At 42.4% G+C, this 17,835-nt stretch overlaps 1 protein-coding gene across 1 annotated transcript; it reads right to left on the minus strand.

The window, feature by feature from the left end:
- Positions 1 to 1,499: 1,499 nt before the first annotated feature.
- Positions 1,500 to 17,043, minus strand: CD8A (CD8 subunit alpha). Its single transcript, XM_074285674.1, has 6 exons — positions 16,856 to 17,043; positions 16,233 to 16,601; positions 14,361 to 14,477; positions 13,578 to 13,685; positions 12,447 to 12,477; positions 1,500 to 2,237 (listed from the first exon to the last, which is right to left on the minus strand). Exons 1-6 carry the CDS (start codon positions 16,908 to 16,910, stop codon positions 2,186 to 2,188), a joined length of 732 nt encoding a protein of 243 aa, XP_074141775.1. The 5' UTR covers positions 16,911 to 17,043; the 3' UTR covers positions 1,500 to 2,185.
- Positions 17,044 to 17,835: the final 792 nt, after the last annotated feature.

Consider the following 17,835-nt stretch of genomic DNA (forward strand, 5'->3'; position numbering starts at 1 on the left):
CTGTTTTCTGAGTCCTAACTCGGCTTATGTGCCTTACGTTCTGCCTACAGAAATTCAGTATTTGGGATAAAAAGCAAAACCCTGCAAATGCAATTGGAGAACCTGAGTTTCAAGTCCTGACCATGCTCCTAAATTCCTAGATTTAGACCTAGAAAAGAGCTTGAGCCCAACCCATTTATATTATATCTGAGGAAACCAGAGCGGTCAGTTTTATTTGAGGTCTCAAGGGAGACTGAGTCAGAGCCTACGTCCAGTCCTTCAACCCTCATAGTTCTATACTGCAAGAGATTCAGAGTGTGTTCCCTTCTCCAGGCCTCAGTCCTGATCTGTAAAATAAAGGCCCTGTATGCACTCAGTCTTTAGGATCCCTTCCAGATCTTAAGCATTTTCTGGCTTTGTTCTGCTCCTCAGCCCCTTCCCAGCTTGTGGGTGATGAACTTCCCCACTGTATTCAGCACTTTGACCCAGCACCAGAGAACAATGACTTATCTGTAGCCATAAGCTATGTTGGATCCCCTGGGTTTGGCCATTCTGAAGCTAACTGATGGTGGAGGAGCTGGCTGTTGACTTACTACCTGTATGACCTTGAACAAATCAATTAACTTCCCTGGAGATTGTTGCTCTCATTTTTAAAATGAGGATGTTGGACAAGGTGGCTTCTGGTGTATGACACAGATTTGTGATCCTAAGGAAACAGGTCCTGGACCTTGCTGATCTTACAGCCTAGGACAAGAGAAGAGGCTTGGACACAAGTAACTAGGTAGCATAAGTTAAATGAAAAAAAAAAAGTGCTGGGACAGATTTAAGGTGGGAGAGATCCCTTTCTGCTTGGGTGTGTAGGTGTGGAAATCTGGGAAGGCTTCATAAAAAGAGATGAGCTGTATCTTGAAGAATGATTGGGACCAAGTACCAGCCTCCTATGAACAGGAAAAGATGGAGGAAAGGGAAAAAAATCCTTAGATCTAAGGAAAGATGGAGGTCTTATCCCCCTGCATTTTTAATCTATGATATTCTAGGCAAAAAGAGTATAGAAAATAGGAAACAGGCTGCATGGGGCACTTTGGATGGGCTCCTAGCTTTGCTTCCAACCATTAAGTCCCTTCAGAGTTTACAAAATGCTTTAAAACATTCATTTGGATTTCATGACAACCCTGTGAGGTAGGGGAGAATTACAGCTGTCATTAAGTAAAGGGTGATGGAATTGCTTTGCTGTTATGTTAGTTCCTTTGTTCTTTGGGGCAGGCACTCTATAACTATCCACTTTACTTATGGTTCCTGATCCAGTTCAACTTCATTCTGTAGTCTGTGTAAAAGTGAAATCTTGTCAAGTGATCCTGAGAACAGGGATCCCTGGTTTTGGAATCCTGGATCACCCACCCAATGAGTGGGCAGTAATTTTATGTCTCGGGTCATCATTTTTCCCCATCTGTAAAACAAATGCATTGGACTGGGCCAGTGGTGTGATGGCAAATATTTTAATCAGTTTTTTTTTTTTAAACAAATAAACACATACATGTATCACATGAAACACTTAAACTTGATTTGCATTATCAACATTTTCAGTAATTTGATACTTTCTTTTTTTTAAATTTTTAAATATAGTTTAAAATTCTGCTGCTAAAAATAAGAAATAATAGTGATTGAAATTTCAACAAATTAGATTTAGTAATAGAGAATTCAGTGACAAATTTATTTTTTTTCCTTTTTACTTTAAGACTAGACAGTCGACAAAACAATGAATCAAGACTCGATTTCCCCTCCCCCCTTCAATTTCCCAGATGTAAATGTTCACAGTGAGAATTTTACCATTGGCCTTTTGTGAGCCTGTGTGAGCTGGCTCCAGTACATCCATTTGTAAGACTTCCAGCCTTTCCATGACTATGTGATGGGCACAGCCCATCATTTTGTGCTTTCAAATCGGGCACCCTCACAGTACTCTCCTGACTGGGCCCCTGAAACAAAGTTCATTCTTCTTGCGATTCTCAAAATAAACAGAAAAATGAACACTCTCCCACACAGAGGTATTTCCCATCCCTACCCCCACCCAACCATGCCTCCAAAAAAAGGAAAGAAGGAAGAAACGGAAGGGGGAAATTGTTGCTAATTTATACAATGAAATATCTCAGGTAACAGCTCTGTAGTAGCCACGATCATGCTTGTCGCTGCTCCGCATCCACCAGCTTCATTAAACAAATCTCTCTGGTGGGCCAGACTTTCTTCCTGGTCTGATCAGGGGCCTGGGGAGTGGGAGGAAGAAGCATAATATTTCATAAATAGTCCGGTAAATGAGTACCACAGCCAGAGAGATTAAAAGAAGACCCATTTGCACCAGGACAGCTAAGAGCAAAGCCCCAGAAATAACCCGGGGCCAGATTGAAGAACAGCTGAATAATAACAGCATTTCTAGATTACTTTAAGGTTTGCAAACCACTTTACAAGCATTATCCACTTGAGCGTCACAACTACTTTGGGAGACGGTTTTGTGAGAGGCGAAGTGATTTGTCCAAGATCACTCCAGTCTATGCTGCCAAAGAAATAGTAGCTACGAAGGATGCAAAGCTAGGAAAGCTTTCCTAACGTGATTTTAGGATCTTGGCTTTAGAGCCTCAAGGAACCTTAGCAGCCATTCTGCCTAACCCCTTCATTCACAAATGGGAAACAACCCAGAGAAATTACTCAAGGTCCCACAGGGAGCAAGTGACACAGGCAGGATTTCTTGCCTCCCAAGTCCAACATTACACCCTCTGGACCCATTATCACCTTGGAAACCCATGTGTTTCCTCATCTTGGGCCACTGGACAAAGCTGTTGGAAAGGTGTGGATAAACCAGAGAGGAAGGGCCTGGGTGGGCTTAGAGTAACTAACCAAAGGGTCCTGGGAGGCCCGTGGGGGAAGTAGAGGTGGAATGGGGGAACAAACACAGGAGGATGTGGGGACATTAGAAAAGACCTCCTTGCTTCCATAGTTTTGTGGCTTTGCCTTGGGTGGACTCCAAGTCACTTGAGGGCCCCCTCATTTGCCCTAGAATACACGAATGAAAGTTAAGCAGATGGCATGTTAACCTTCTTCTCAAGGGACTCTAAAAAAGAAGAAAAAATAAAAGGAGGGGGAAAAGAGGAAATGATGGTTGAATGAAGGAGAAATGGTGAAAATGAAGAAATGAAGGGAAAACAAGGGAATAATGAGACCCCAATATTTCCTTAAGAACTTTTTTTTAGAGTCAAGCTTTTTTATTTATTTTTTCATTCAGGAGTTGGAGTGCCAAGTTGGGAGGGCAGCAGACAAGTAGCCAGCAGACAAGATGGGTAAAAATGCGTGAGGAGACTGAATTATGTCCACTCTGATCTACCCCAGCTTTGGTGAAAACCCCCTTTAGTGTTTCTACAGGAAGCCAACATAGATCAGAGGGGAGGAAAGGGGTGGGTTAGGTTTTGGGGGAAGGGGGCAGGATAGAAAGAGGGGCCGGTGGGGAAAGCAGACCCACCTTGAGCATTTACTGCCTTGAGTCAGCGGATGCTCAAGCCTGGAAGCTATTTACTGTCTGAAATCGAAACTCCGCCTGGCCCCATCATTGGAGGAACCAGTCTCCAAACGCAAGAAAGTGGGTAACCAGAGGAACAGAAGATCAGGCCTCATTTTGTAGAGAAAGAAGTCTCATCCCTCTCACTGACTGTTTGCATGTGGGTCATTACAACAGGATGTACCAGGCCAAGAATAAAACTTCAGCACATCTAGCAAGTGAAATTAGGAAGTTGGGACTCGGGCCTCAACCTCCTCATCTACAGCAAGATTGGTCTTGATGATCTCCAAAGTTTTGACTAGTTTTGTGATTCTGTGACCATACGATGCTTCAAATTTAACTCTGCCCTCCTTGTGGTCTGAGCTGTGTTTGCAGGAACAGCTTTTTATTGTTTGGGTCTGGAGATCAATTGGCCCAAGAACTACTGGGAGTCACCTTGTAATCCAGCCCAGCAAAAAAAAAAAAAAATCATGGGAACAATTAGCAGAGAATGATGGGGAAGAAAGATGAGGAAGGAAGGGGCTATTAATAAAGAAGAGTCCTTCTATTTGCTTAACATCACTTTTTTAAAAAGATTTTTTTGCCGAAATATGAGGAAACAGCAAACATCAGCAAGACATTCTGAAAAAGCCAAAGCAGACCTAAAAAGAAAACTCTTCAAACCACTAATTCTGTTGTTCATCCTTTGTTCTCGAAAAAGACTTCAGGAGGGTGTTTCTTAATGAAAAGCCAGAGAAGAATTGAGGCAAAAGATGACCTAGTTTGTCTTCACAAAAGAATCAGTCTAGGAGGGTAAGACTGCCTGCTGAATTGAATTAAATAAGACCTAAACGAGAAATAAACTAGGGACTGGTTTCCTCTCCTATGAGGTCATAGTATTCAGTAACTTTTATGGGCAATTAAAGAATGACAAAACAATGTACAGAACTGTATGGAGAAATAGACAAAAGTGTAATTGTAATAGATCTCACAGCTCCCCTCTCAGAATGGGTCAAAGTAAGTAAAGGATTGAAAAAGGAAATAGAGAGTTTGAAGGATTCATTAAGTATGGTAAAATTAGTTAGCAGATGTAAGGAGAAGCATTTTCTTTCCAAATCTCTATGGACTAATCACAGAAATTGATTATATACTGGGATACACATAGTCAAACTTAGTGAAATTTTACATAATTTATTCTCAGCCCTCAATATAACAAAAGTTAGAAAACAAATATTATTTAGAATTTCCTCACCTCATGGAATTTTTTTTTTTTTTAAGGCAACCAGATTGCTAAGATAACACTGGAATCAGAGAAGAAACCTATAATATAACACATAATATTTTAAACCAACAAAAATACAGAAAAATATTGTTCAGTCACCTTTAAGTTGTTTCCAACTCTTTATGACCCAATTTGGGGTTTTCTTAGCAAGATACTGGAGTGGTTTGCCATTTCCTTCTCTAGCTTATTTTATAGATGAAAAAAACTAAAGCAAATAGGATTACGTGACTTGCCCAGGGTACACAGCTAGTAAATATGTGAGACCAGATTTGAATTTAGATCTTTCTGACTCCAGGCCTAGTACTCGATCCATTGCAGATCCACCATTAAAAAAAAAAAAAAAAAAAAAAGCTAAAGCTATTGTGAAAGGTTAAAAAAAACTTTAGAGAATATTTATCATGTTTTAGGAAATCAATTACATTTCCACATGTAAAAGTGATAGCCAAAGAGAAATAGATGATTACCTATACCAGCACAAACATCCTGAATAGATGCAAGAAATGGGGAATATGACTAGTTCAATAGCAAAAATAAATAGAGAAGCTTATGAAAGAATGCTAGATTTTTTGTGGGGAGAGGGGGGGAAAGAAAGGGAAAAGAAAAGATACTTGATTTAGATGAAATTAGATTCTCTTGTTGGAGAATTTTCTTAACACCTCAAAGAATAGCCAGATTGGTCAGTGGTGGAGAGCTGGAATTCCTTTGTCCAAATACTCAGACATTTACCAACTGTACTGTCCTGGTCAAGTCACTAAACCTCTCAGCCTTGATTTCTTAACCTGTAAATAGGGATGATAACATCTTCCTTATGGGGTTGTGAGGATTAAATTAGCTCTTTGGGTTCACTTTATAAATCTTCAAGGGCTAAATGCCAGCCACAGGAATAACTTCAAAACATATATGGTTGTCTTCCAAAAACCGGACAAAGATAACACCAAAAAAGAAAATTTTCAATTGATTTCACTTATGAATTCAGATGACAAAAATCTTAAATGAAATCTTAGCAAACAGAATGCACTGCCACACAGAGCTCTAAGTAGCAATTTTTGAAACTCAGGCAAACAACCTGAACATTCATGAAAAGTACCTTCAAATCAACTTTTAAAGGCAAATTCAAAGGAGTGCAGAGAGAAATACTAGGATGCCTGGGGTCTTGTCTTCACATGGAACATGACCAGACAAGATTGGGGAAAAAAAGAGGCCTGCTATTTCCATTTTTAACTAAAATGGTTAAAATTTTAAATTTTTACCTAGTGACACTAGTGTCCTCTAAGTTTTAATACTGGGCAAAGCCATAATGACCCCATTAATATTAAATCAGTCAACAAACATAAGGTTTGTATGACGTGCCACAGGCACTGTGCTAATCTCTGGGAACACAAATATAAATAATTATTAAAATTCCATTCAGAATAACCAGGACCAAGTGACTAAGTAAAATGGCTATTTAAATCTGCCTCTTGCTTCTCTAGTTGTATTCCTATATTCTACTGTCATAAGTTGAAAATATGAAGAAAGACAAATTTCACTCATAATAACAACATGAACTTGAAATAGTGGAAGGTTAATCTAATGAAGATAGATTTATTAATTAATCTAAATGCAAAGTTACTAAAGTTACTAACAAAGTTACTAAAAGAAAACTATGAAACCATAATGGAAGGAATAATAAATAATAATGAAAAGCAATGATTCTGAAACTTTTCTGGTCTCTGTACTCTTATACTCTTAATCAGTATAGAGGATCCCTCACTTAAAGTGTTTTTATGTGGCTTATATCTAGTAGAAATTAAAATGTCAGCATTGTTATAAAATTAGTTTTTGTCTCAAAAAACCTTCAAAAGAATCTTGGGGACCCCTGCTTCAGGTGATTACTATGTAGCTATGTAAAAGTTATTTTATGTTCAATTTCCATATTTGAAAAAGGAAGATTGGACTCAAGGACCCTCTAAGATCTTTTATAGCTCTATAATTAGGGAAAAACTAATTTGATAAGTTGAAAGATATGTCTTATTCCTAGATGGGAACATAAAGTTAGGATAAGTGAGAAATGTCCTCATGGACACACAGGTAGCTCTCAGATTTATTATGAATTATGTTGCTCCATCACTGACCAAGGACCACTTGGAAACAAATGGAAACAAGAGTTTCCCTACTAAGAAACAATATGATACATTGTATCTAACATCAACAGACTTGTTTTCCAATCCTGACTCTCTCCCGTTACTCTAAAATCAATGTTCTCACTCTCATCTCTACCTTTTAGAATCCCCAAATTACTTCAAGACTTAGCTTAAATACCACTTTCTGTAGGAAACATTTACTAGTCTCCCCTCCCCCATCTTCTAGAGAGAAAGCTGTCTTCCACCTTCTCACTTAGGTATATTTTATATATATCTAATTACACACGTTAGTCTCCTATTAGAATATAAGCTTCTTGCAGCAAAGAGTGTCTTTAACTTTGTCTCTATCACTTAACACAGTGTGTATCTTTAATAAGCACTTAAATTCTTACATATTGATTATGTTTCACTTTTTTATTTAATGCTAGTTTTTGGATGTAGTTATATACTCCTTATAATAATATTAAGCAATTACCTCCATCTATCAGTGGTTGTGTTATAGGGTTTGGTGAATATTTATGATTTGTGAAAGATTTTTTCTTTCTACTTCTATTGATACAATTTTGTGGTTTTGTTTTTAATATGATTTATGTTAATTTCCTAATGCTATCCTGTTATTTCATCTCTGGTAAAATATAACTTGATCATTATCAATTATTTTTTTAGATCTATTGCTATAATTTTTTTTTTTTTTTTTTTGTTTTCGACTAGGATTATCCTTCCCCAGTTTGTGTGTTAAAACCACAACTGCCTCATAAAACATGTTTGTAAAGTGTTTTCTTTCTCAGTTTTTCAGGATGTAATTTGTGTTGCAGAGGTGTTACCAACTTTTAAAATGTTTGATAGAATTGATCTGTAAATCTGTCTGACTAGAGTGTATTTCCTTTGTAATCAGTTCCATTTAATATTTATTTCTTCTATTGTGATTTTTCTTAGTTCATTTTGTATTTTCATAGTTTGATTTTCTTCTCTTTAAAAAAAGCAAGTTAGCTAAAGTTTTATGAATTTGCTAATCTTTTTGAAGAAGTGGTCTTTAGTTTTATAAATTCTGCAGTTTTTTTGTTTTCCATTTTACCTATTTCTTCTCTAATATTAAATTTTTCTTCAGTTTTTTGAAAATTTATTTTCTCATTTTAACATTACATCTTTTATTCAATAACCGCTTATTTTCTATTTTGTTAATGTATTTTTTAAGAGTTGTAACTTTATGGTCAGATTTAGCTGCATCCCAGAAATTTTGATGTATTGTCTCATTTGTCTTATTTCACATTTTTATTATTTTTATGATTTTATATTAATTTTTCATGTTTTGCTTGTTTACAAAATTATTTTTTGTTGTAATATTATTTGAAAAGATATGTTCCATATTTTCTGCTTTTTAATATTCAATTATAATTTTGTTCTAACCTCTCTGTGCCAGAGTTCATGACTTGGAGTTTTTTGTTTTTGTAAAGGTACCATGCAGTGCTGAGAAATATGTATATTCTTTAATGTTCCCATTTGGACAATGTCATAAAAACGTTTTCAGTCTTATAGTTTCCTTCTTTGTTTTTCATTCTATCAGATTCATTCAGTTCTGAAAGAAGAATATTAATGTCTCCTATGATTATTGTGTTATTATTATCCATGTATTTTTGCAATTCAGTTAACTATTGCTTTAAATTTGTAAAGGAAAAGTTATATCTCCAGTATTAATATAGGTTCATAATCTATGATTTCTTTAATTGTAATATAGGTTCCCTGTTTATTTCTTCTGAAAATAGTATAACAGGGTCCATGATATCATGGGATAAGAAACTACTCAGTGAGGAAATTCCATTTGCTGAGATCGGTTAGTACTTTCTCTTCAACTTAGTTTTAGAGTTGCCTAGAACATGAAGGGGTTAAGTGACTTATGTAGGAACACATAGTATGTATCAGAAATAGGACTTTAACGGAGGTCTTCTTGGCTACAAGGCGGGGTCTTTTTTTGACTACACCAGGTTTTGGTAATACGCATTCTTCTTTTAACTTTGTCTCTTAGCATGATCACAACTACTGTTTTTTTTTTTTTTTAAACTGTTTTGTGTTTTTCACCCTATGCATAATCAATTTTGTTCCAGTCTTTTTGAATTTATTAATTTGAATCTTTAACTACCACTAGCTATGTGATACTAGGCAAGTCACTTATATCTCTAAACCTCAGTTTTCTCATTTGAAAAATGGGGGCAGCTAGGTGGCACAGTGGATAGAACACCAGCCCTGAAGTCAGGAGGACCTGAGTTCAAATTTGGCCTCAGACACTTAACACTTCCTAGCTGTGTGACCTTGGGCAAGTCACTTAACCCCAATTGCCTCAGCTTAAAAGAAAGAAACAAAGAAAGAAAAAGAAAGAAAGAAAGAAAAATGGGAGGACTAACATAACTCATCACAGGTTGCTGTAAGGATTAAATTAAATAATATGCATAAAATAACATGGTTAAAGTACTTTGCAAAATCTTAAAGTACTCTCTTTCTGTATCAGCCATTTTAAATGCCAATTCAGGTAATTTTACAGCCTTGGGCAGTCTCTTAATGCTTCCCAGTTTCTGTCAAAATACTTTTGCCCAGAACTTAGGAAAAGGGCTCATGAGTTGTGAAAGGTAACCTCAAGAAAGAACCTTTTGTTTCATAGCCACAAATGCCCAAGGAGTGGGGATAAGGATGGGAGTGGTGGCAGAGACTGGAATCAGTTGACCACATTCTCAGTCCTTTCCTTTACCTCAGCAACTTGGGTGCTGGAAGATAGCCAGTCATAAGAGTCTACCTGCCTCCTCCTCCCCCCCCCCCCCAAGTTCTTTGTAGCTTCTTCTCCTTAGAGGAGTTAGACACCAATGTGGGCACAAGACACTCTTGTTGTAAAGCCTAGGGATTTTTGCTGTCCTGGTTGAGCTGCCTTTTCAGGCAGGTAAGCCCTTAGCAGTGGGGTTCAGTGGAAAGAGTAATCTCTCTTTCTGCAAGCAAAGGACCCAGGGCTCAAATTCCATCTCTGTCTGATCCTTTCTCCCAATGTGACCTGCCCAATGTCACACTTTACTTCCCATATGCAAATCAGTGAAGACATTGACCAATGATGGAAAGGAGGATAACCGTGAATCTAAGGAGGTCAAATAGGTATTAAATTAAGTTATTCACTTTATTTTAATAATTACTACTAAATTATTAATTCACTGCTCAATCTTCCTTGAGAAGGAGGGGGACAATAGTTCGGTGCGTGTACTTCTCCAAGAGAAGAGAGAGGGAGAGAACATAATTGGTCCCTCTTGTTTTGAAAAGATCATTTGTTTTATAATAGCTAGCACTTATTTATAGCCCTTTAAGGTTTGCAAAGTACTTTACAAATATTTTCTCATTTGGTCCTCTTAACAATACTAAAAGATCCATAATTTATTTTACAGATAAGGAAATTGAGACAGGCACAGTTTAAGAAACTAGCTTCAAATCATATAATTAGTAGGCAACTTAATTTGGATTTGAACTCAGATCCTCCAAGTCTAGCCTTCTGTGCACTGTACTCCCTAGCTGCCATTAGAGCTAGAAGGGACTACCACTTCAGTTTTACAAATGAAGAAATAGACATAGGATCACAATCCAGTAAATGTCTGAGAGGGGACTGGAACCCTTGGCTTCCTGATTCCCAGTCCAGAACTCTCTCCCCTATATCAAGCTGCCTCTCACAACTCTGCTCCACAGTTTTGCCATCTACCAATGGGTTAAAATAGAAGATAGCAGAAGTTTCCTGTCCCTCAATGCCCTAAAATACCCACAGACTCGATTGGCTCATGAGTTCCTTTATCAACTGGCAGTCCTCCAACCTCTTGAGGGCAAGGCAAGGGTACACCAATTATGTGCCCCAAGAGGGAAATGCAGAATGGAGATCACTATCTGTATATTTTAAGCTAAAATTACAGGGCTTCACATATACTAGATGCTTAAATCTATTGTATCGGAAAGAACTTTTTTTCCCCTCCTGAAACCACCAGATAATTGAGATAGAAGGTGGTGGCAGGTTTTGTTTTATTTTGTTTTGTTTGTTTGTTTGTCATTACTATTGCTTTCCTGGATTAGTAGATGACTTCACTACTTCTTTATTTCCCTGGGATATATTTTCAAGATTATGATTTTAGACGCCCCCAAAACAGGTACCACTTTAGACATTTTGGCCATAAGAGGCCTTTCAATATCAGACAAGTCAGATGTTGGACACTGTTTTAACAAAACAAATACAAGTCCCTTACCACCAGGGGCTACGACCTCCATTATCCTGTATTTATTTGTATGAATTTAGCTCAATCCACATTGTCTCCCCTAGTAGGGATTGATTCATGTCTGTATTTTTTATTTCTACAGCACTTGGTAAACAGTGGGTGCTTAATGGATCCTTGCTCCATTGATACTGAAACTTTTTCTCTGTGTCTTTTTTTTTTCTTTTCTTTTCTTGCGAGGCAATCAATATTAAATGACTTACCCAGAGTCACACAGCTAGTAAATATTTTGTATAAGGCCAGATTTGAATTCAGCTCTTCCTGTCTCCAGGGCCAATGCTTATCTACTGAGTCACCTAGTGACCCCACCATGCCCCCCTCGTCTTTTTTACATTTTGTGAGGAAGGACAATTGCTGGGGGAAAAAGAAGGCTATACATGCTATAAAATAAAAAGATAACAAAAATATTTAAAATCCCCATTCACAGGCAATTTACTGTTAGGTTGTCCGAGCAGAAGATCTAGGAGTCCAGAGGAACTGATTACTCTTTCTTGCATAGCTGTGCAATAAGAAAGAACGAAGGCGCAGCTATTCTGAAGTAGGAGTCACTTGGATCTGTCTCCTGCCTCTGATGCTTATTCTCTGGGTGACTCCGACAAGTCCTCTTACTTCCCTGGGGGCACTTAGTGGATAGAACACCCGGTACCTGGAGTTAGGAATACCTGAGTTCAAATATGGCCTCAGACACTTAACACTAATCCTACGTGTAGCCCTGAGTGTGTAACCCTAAATCACAACTCCAACTGCCACTCAAAAAACAAAAATTTCCCTCGGCCTCAGTTTCCTTTTCTGTTTAAAAAAAAAAAAAAAGAGGATTGGACTAGACGGCCTCTGAGATCCCTTCCGGCGCTTGATCTATGATTCAATGGGGCGACCTTGAGGAATACATATATACAAACACTTTTTCGAGAATCTCTGGATTCTGGCGGTTGGGTCAGGACCCAGGCAGCCTTCCCTGTTACACTTCCCTCCCCAGGACCCGGATTCTCCATCTAGTTCAGTTCCCAAGATCGAGAATCACCAGTTCTTGAAAGTTTCCTCCGCCCTCTCCCCCACCCCCCATAACCAGAGCTGCTGGTTTCCAGGGCCGGATCCTTTCACACGCTGCAGTTCAGCGTTTATTAAATATCTGAAGGCTCTGTGATTGGGTCTCGGGAAGAATTCGAAGCCCAGAAGTCCTCATTCCAAGCCCAGTCAAACACGTCCTGCGTAATAATCAGGAATGCCAGTTAGAGCGATCTCACCCAGGGGAGACTTACCGTGGACACCGGCAGACTCGTCTTCGTGACCCTTAAAAAAATTAAAAAAAAAAATTTAAAACAGCAGTAAGAAATGACGTGTGTCCTTCCGAGTGCTGGGGAGGAGGCTCCGTATTTTGCCTTTCTCGGTTTCTCCAGCCCAGCTCAGGGCCGGTGAAGAGCCGGCACTTTAATACTAGTCCCCCGACCCTCTGCTCCTTGGACAGTTTCTTCCGTTTAAACGCCAGTCCCTCATCCAGAACAGCGCAGTCCTAAACTCCCGTCTGCGCGCCCCTCTTCCCACGTTACCCCCTCCCCCACCTCCTCACTTGCTCCTTTGCTCCTGGACATCCCAGGCTGACTCCAGGCCTGGGACTGCCTTTCTCCTCCTCGCTGACTCTTGGAATTTCATTCCCATTAAGGCTCTGTGTAGGGGCCACCTTCCAGGGTTTTTCCCTCTGATTCCTCCAGCTGGCCCCACCCCAATCCCTTTGTGTGACCCTGTCTGATCTCCCCCTTCTTTTCCTGGAGGGCAGAGGCTTCTGTTTCCGGATCCCCCAGGACTGGGACGTAGGCATGGGACTAGATCTATAATCTCGATCCCAGCTGAGGAGAATCCCTCCACAATGCTGGTCACCAGATCTCTGCACTTTAGTCTCCGAGAGCCACTCGGCCTGGATGGGTCAGAGGCTGAATTTGAACCCCACACGTTCCTGGCTCTCTGTCCATGTTCTAATGCTGCAGATGCTTTTTTGATCGATGCCCAGGCAGGTCCTGCTTGGGTAGGTCATTTCTAAACTGGGTGGGTCATTTCTAAACTTCTCAGGAAGGCTCCGGCCCGATAAAACCTTCTCTCCCACTGCTGCTCCCTGGGTTTTATCTCTTTAGCTTTCTATCTGCAAAGAGCCCTGGTTTGGGGATCAGAAAACTCGGATTTAAATCTCAGCTCCCATCGGTTGATTAAGTTGGGGAAGATGCTTTAAATTCTTGCACGGCAAAGGGAGGGGTCGTTATGGACGGGAATGAGCTGTTGGGGGATGGGTGAAGGAGTCTCTCTACCTCTCTGGGCTTGGAGAGACCAGACAATTACTCAGGCCGAAGGGATTGTGGTCTGGGGCGGAGAGGAGTAAGGAAAGAAGGGTTGCCTCTTACTCTGGCAGATGGTAATGGCAATGATCAGAGCCAGAAGCAAGACAACGCAGACACCGGTCAGGGGCATCCAGATGTACAGGTCACAGGAGAAATCCAATCCCTTCTTTCCTGTATACATGAAACAGAGGGAAACTCAATGAGGCAATGGCCTTCCTGACCATGTGGGGAAGTTGGCCGGCAGAGAATTCTGGAAAACATTTCCTATCTTCATCTGCTCCAATCTCCCTCTCCCTTCCAGGCCAGCTCAGAAGCAATGTCTTCCAAGAAGAATTTCCTACTTGCCTCTCCCCACTCTCTACTCCCAGAAGCCATTTGTCCACCCCCCTCCAATATAGCCCTCTGGGGAGACCTTACCCTTGTACTAATCCCATTCTGATTTGTATCATAACGATGATATAAAGAACATAGCTAACCCTTCTCTCCCCTCACCCCAAATAGATTCTAAGTTTAGCACCCAGTGTTTTACTCTTTGCTGCCTACTGTGGCACTTGGTACATAGTGAGAACTTAATAAAACATTTGTTGAGATCCTGCTGCCTTCCATTGGGGAGGGTCCTTTGCCTATTGCTAGGAAGGTTCTGAGCATGGGGATAGGAGACAGGAAGTGGTGAGCAGCTAGAGGTGAGGGGTGGGGTGGGGAGTGAAGTCCAAGTTTCTGGGCCCTGCAGGGTTTCCCACAATAGTGCTCTGAGAGCATCACCTCCAAGTGCAGGGACACTTGTCAGGGTTAGGCTGGAACTCCCCTAAGAAGCTGGGGACAGGGAGGTAGGAGTCATTGCCTCACCTTGGGAGCTGCTGATGGGCTTGCATTTCCCAGAATTTGCTGAATTCCAGATGGGAGAGCTGGTGGTGGTCAGAAGAGTGGTAGTCTTGGGCTTGGGTGCAGGGGTAGTGGCCTTTACTGGGCAGAGAAAAAAGGAAAGAAAGTGGACCAAGCTGGTTGGGGGAGCTCCCTGACTTAATATTTCCTCATCCTTTAAAAGGAACAAATTATTCTTCCTCTGATCTTCATCCCCAGGCAAGAAACACTCTTTCTCTATTCTCAGGTGAATGTAGAGATGCTGGGCTATTATCCTTCTACAGAGACACAGTCTTGATCCAGCTCAGGGGTTCCCCTAGGCTCCCTAACACTTTCCCTAGGCTGGGAGCAGAGGAAACATTAGCACGATTTCATCAGTCAATAGTCACGTACTCAGCATTATTCGTTCAACAGAATTCTGCCCCTGAGCCAGTTCTTGCAGAATTCAGTGGACAAATGGGCACTTTCGAAGGATGGAGCAGGGTATCTGTGTTTCTACAGGTATAGAGGTCGATTAAAAAAATTGAAATTAAAAAAACCAAAAAGGTTTATGGATGGGTTATCCATATATTTTTGGTCCACAAATCTGTCCTTATGTGTTTAAAGACCCATGGGCAAAGTAATTTCTCAGTTATTACTAACTTCTAACTGAAACTTTCTTTCAATTATGAAAGTAGATACCAAGCATCGTTAAAAGGATTCCATGGCCTTTACAAGGCTGCCCGAGAGGCCCATGACACCAAAAAAGTTCAGAACTCCTGTTCTAGAAGATCATAGATTTAGAGATGGAAGAGAAGCTTTGAAGGCATGCTCTGGGAGCAAGAAGTAAGAGGTATTTAGATGAATTTTGGCTCAGTAGCCGGGTTCTAATCTGAATTCTGCTCCGAGCAAAGTAGTGGATCATTTCTGGGTCTCAAGTCTTCCTCTATGAAGAATGGACAAACCATTTTCTGACTTGTAGTTGAAGCTCCTCATTCCTACTGTGCAATCTTGGAAAATCACATAATCTCTAGAAGTCTCAATTCTTTTAAAATGGGCATAATATACCTCGGGCAGTTATTGCCAGGCTCACCTGAAATACAGGAAAAATGCTTTCAGATCTTTAAAATACTTAGACAGAGATGAGCTCAACAATTTAGAACTTCAGCTTCGGTGATGCTGTTTATAATACAACCCATGGCTACCCACCCTCAGTCTCTCCCGTCCTTGTCTTTCATGAAGACTCCCCCTCAACAAGCTCTCTCTCTATGTGGGAAGGGCCTCAGATCTAAACTTTAAAGGGCCATCCAGGTGTCAGTTACTTATCATTATTGGGGTTATTGTGCAATTTGAAGAGCGTGTTCGTGGGATGTGAGTCCCCTTCATGCTAATGGGTGCAGGGAAGAGGATGAGGAGCTACTGAGGAAGGCTGGATTACTGATGATCTCTACTAATAAGTTAATAATAATTTAGGGTTCCAAAATCTTTTCCGTGCATTAAAGGTCATAGATGTTTAAGTACAAGGGTCTTTAGCTGGCCTTCCTTATCTCCCGGAGGAGGAAAGTGAGATGGGTCGATTCTCAGCGCCCAGGATGTTTGAAGTCATCCAGAGCCCAGAATGCTCTCTGTGGGGCTTGGGCTTTCTGGGGCAGGGTCACCCACTGCGATCGTGGCGCAGTTCCCGGGAGGCTGGTCAGCCTCCCGGCCCTCCTCGGAGCGCGCGCGGGGGGTTGCCGGGACAGCTCCCGACGCGCCGGGTCGGTGCCTGGCCCCGGGGATAGGGTAGGGACAGCCGGGGCGTCGGGGTGGGGCGAGGGGGTGGGGCTGGGGCTGACCCCGCGCCCTCCCAGGACCTTCACAGGGGGCCCGGACCCTGACCTGGTAGAAAGACGGCCACGAAGGGGCTGAAGTACATGAGGGAATTGCGGGTGACCACGCAGAAGTAGTAGCCCTGGTCTTGCGCTCCGAAGTCTCGCACGGTCAGGCGGTAGGTGGAGTACGAGAGCCTCTCCCCCCCGAATCGCGCGGCGTCCAGGCCGTCGGCCAGCTTCACGCTGCTCGTGACGCTCGAGATGTAGAGCAGGAAGGTGGGGGTCAGGGCTCCGGGAGCCAGACGCAGCCACGAGCACCCCGTGTTGGAGGCGCTCAGCGCCTCGCACTGCAGCCGCACCTGCTCAGCCGGCCGCACGTCCAGCTTCTCCGCCGGGCTCATCCGGAACCGCGGCTGCGCTGGGGACCCGAAGGGCTCTGGGAAGGAGACAGCAAGAGCCGGGGGCCTGAAGGCTAGCGTCACGTGCTCCTCGGCCCGGCTTACCCCCTTCCCGCCCCCCCCCACCCCCCCCCCCCGCACGGCGGTCCCAGCTGCGCCCTCCCTCCCTGGCTGTGCCCTCGGGCCGCGATGCCCTCCTCCCTCTCTCCCTCCACCTCCGGCCATCGGTCCGGATGCTCCGGGCCGGACCGAGGCCGGGGTCCCGAGTTCTAGGCGCGCTGTGGCTACTCACGCAGCAGCAGGGCGAGCGGCAGGAGCAGGGACCGGACGGCGGAGCTGGAGCCCATCTTCGGCTCCCTTGGTACCTCCCGCCCCGTCCAGCAGTCTCGATGGAACCAGATGGAACCGAGTCCCGGTAAGAGGAGGGGGCCCGGCTCGGTGGAGGGTGGAGAAACTTCTCTGTCTAGCCCGGTGGAGATCAAAGGATGTGATGTCACTTGATACCCCCCACAGAAAACCCTCCTCGAGGTTGGCCACCTCCCACCTGCGAGTGGTGAAGAACTGAGAGAAGGAAAGGAAGCAGAGGAGAGGAGCCTGCAGATGCGGACGAGAACCCTTCCCTGCCGCCCACCGGGTCGGGGCATCCTTGGTGGCCGCGGGAGAAAGGCCCAACGGGTGCCTCGAGTCATATGTGGCGGAAGGGCCCGCACAGGCCTAGCCTTAATTTGTTAATGGGTTTTTTAGAAAGGGAGAGAGGAGATGGTTTAATCCAACTGACTATTAATAAAAAGCAACTCTATATATTCTGGAGGTTAGGAGACCAGGGTTCAAGTCTGTTCTCTCCCGTGTGAGTGAGTGTGGATCTGTGAGCCAGGAGGAGAGACCTTTCTCACAAAGTCTTCTAGAGGAAGAAGGGAGAAGACAAGAAAAAGAGATAAGAGTGGACAATGGTAACACCCGAGTGGAGCAGAGGCTCTCAACTGGGGTTCCTGGGTAGATTTCAGGCCATCCATGACCATGAGTGGGGGCAAGGCAAAGTAATTTCTTAGTTATTACTAACTTCTAACTGAAACTTAGTCTTTCTTTCAGTTATGAAAGTAGATACATAGTTAAAAGGATTCCATGGCCTTTACAAGGCTGCCTGAGAGGCCCATAACACAAAATAGGTTCAGAACCCCTGTTCTAGGAGATCATAGATTTAGAGATGGAAGAGAAGCTTTTAAGGTTTCTGCTAGCTCTCCCCATTTTAAAGAGGAGGAACAGAGGCCCAAG

The sequence above is a fragment of the Sminthopsis crassicaudata genome, chromosome 2 (genome assembly GCF_048593235.1).
Source record: "Sminthopsis crassicaudata isolate SCR6 chromosome 2, ASM4859323v1, whole genome shotgun sequence".
NCBI lineage: Eukaryota > Metazoa > Chordata > Mammalia > Dasyuromorphia > Dasyuridae > Sminthopsis > Sminthopsis crassicaudata.

Excerpts from the sequence above, each read along its gene's own strand:
- CD8A (XM_074285674.1), bottom strand. The coding sequence starts at position 16,910 with ATGGGCTCCAGCTCCGCCGTCCGGTCCCTGCTCCTGCCGCTCGCCCTG. Across the intron at positions 14,478-16,232 it reads CGTGGCCGTCTTTCTACCAG|TAAAGGCCACTACCCCTGCA; the intron begins GTCAGGGTCCGG and ends TTCTCTGCCCAG. Across the intron at positions 12,478-13,577 it reads TGCCATTACCATCTGCCAGA|GGTCACGAAGACGAGTCTGC; the intron begins GTAAGAGGCAAC and ends AATTTTTTTAAG.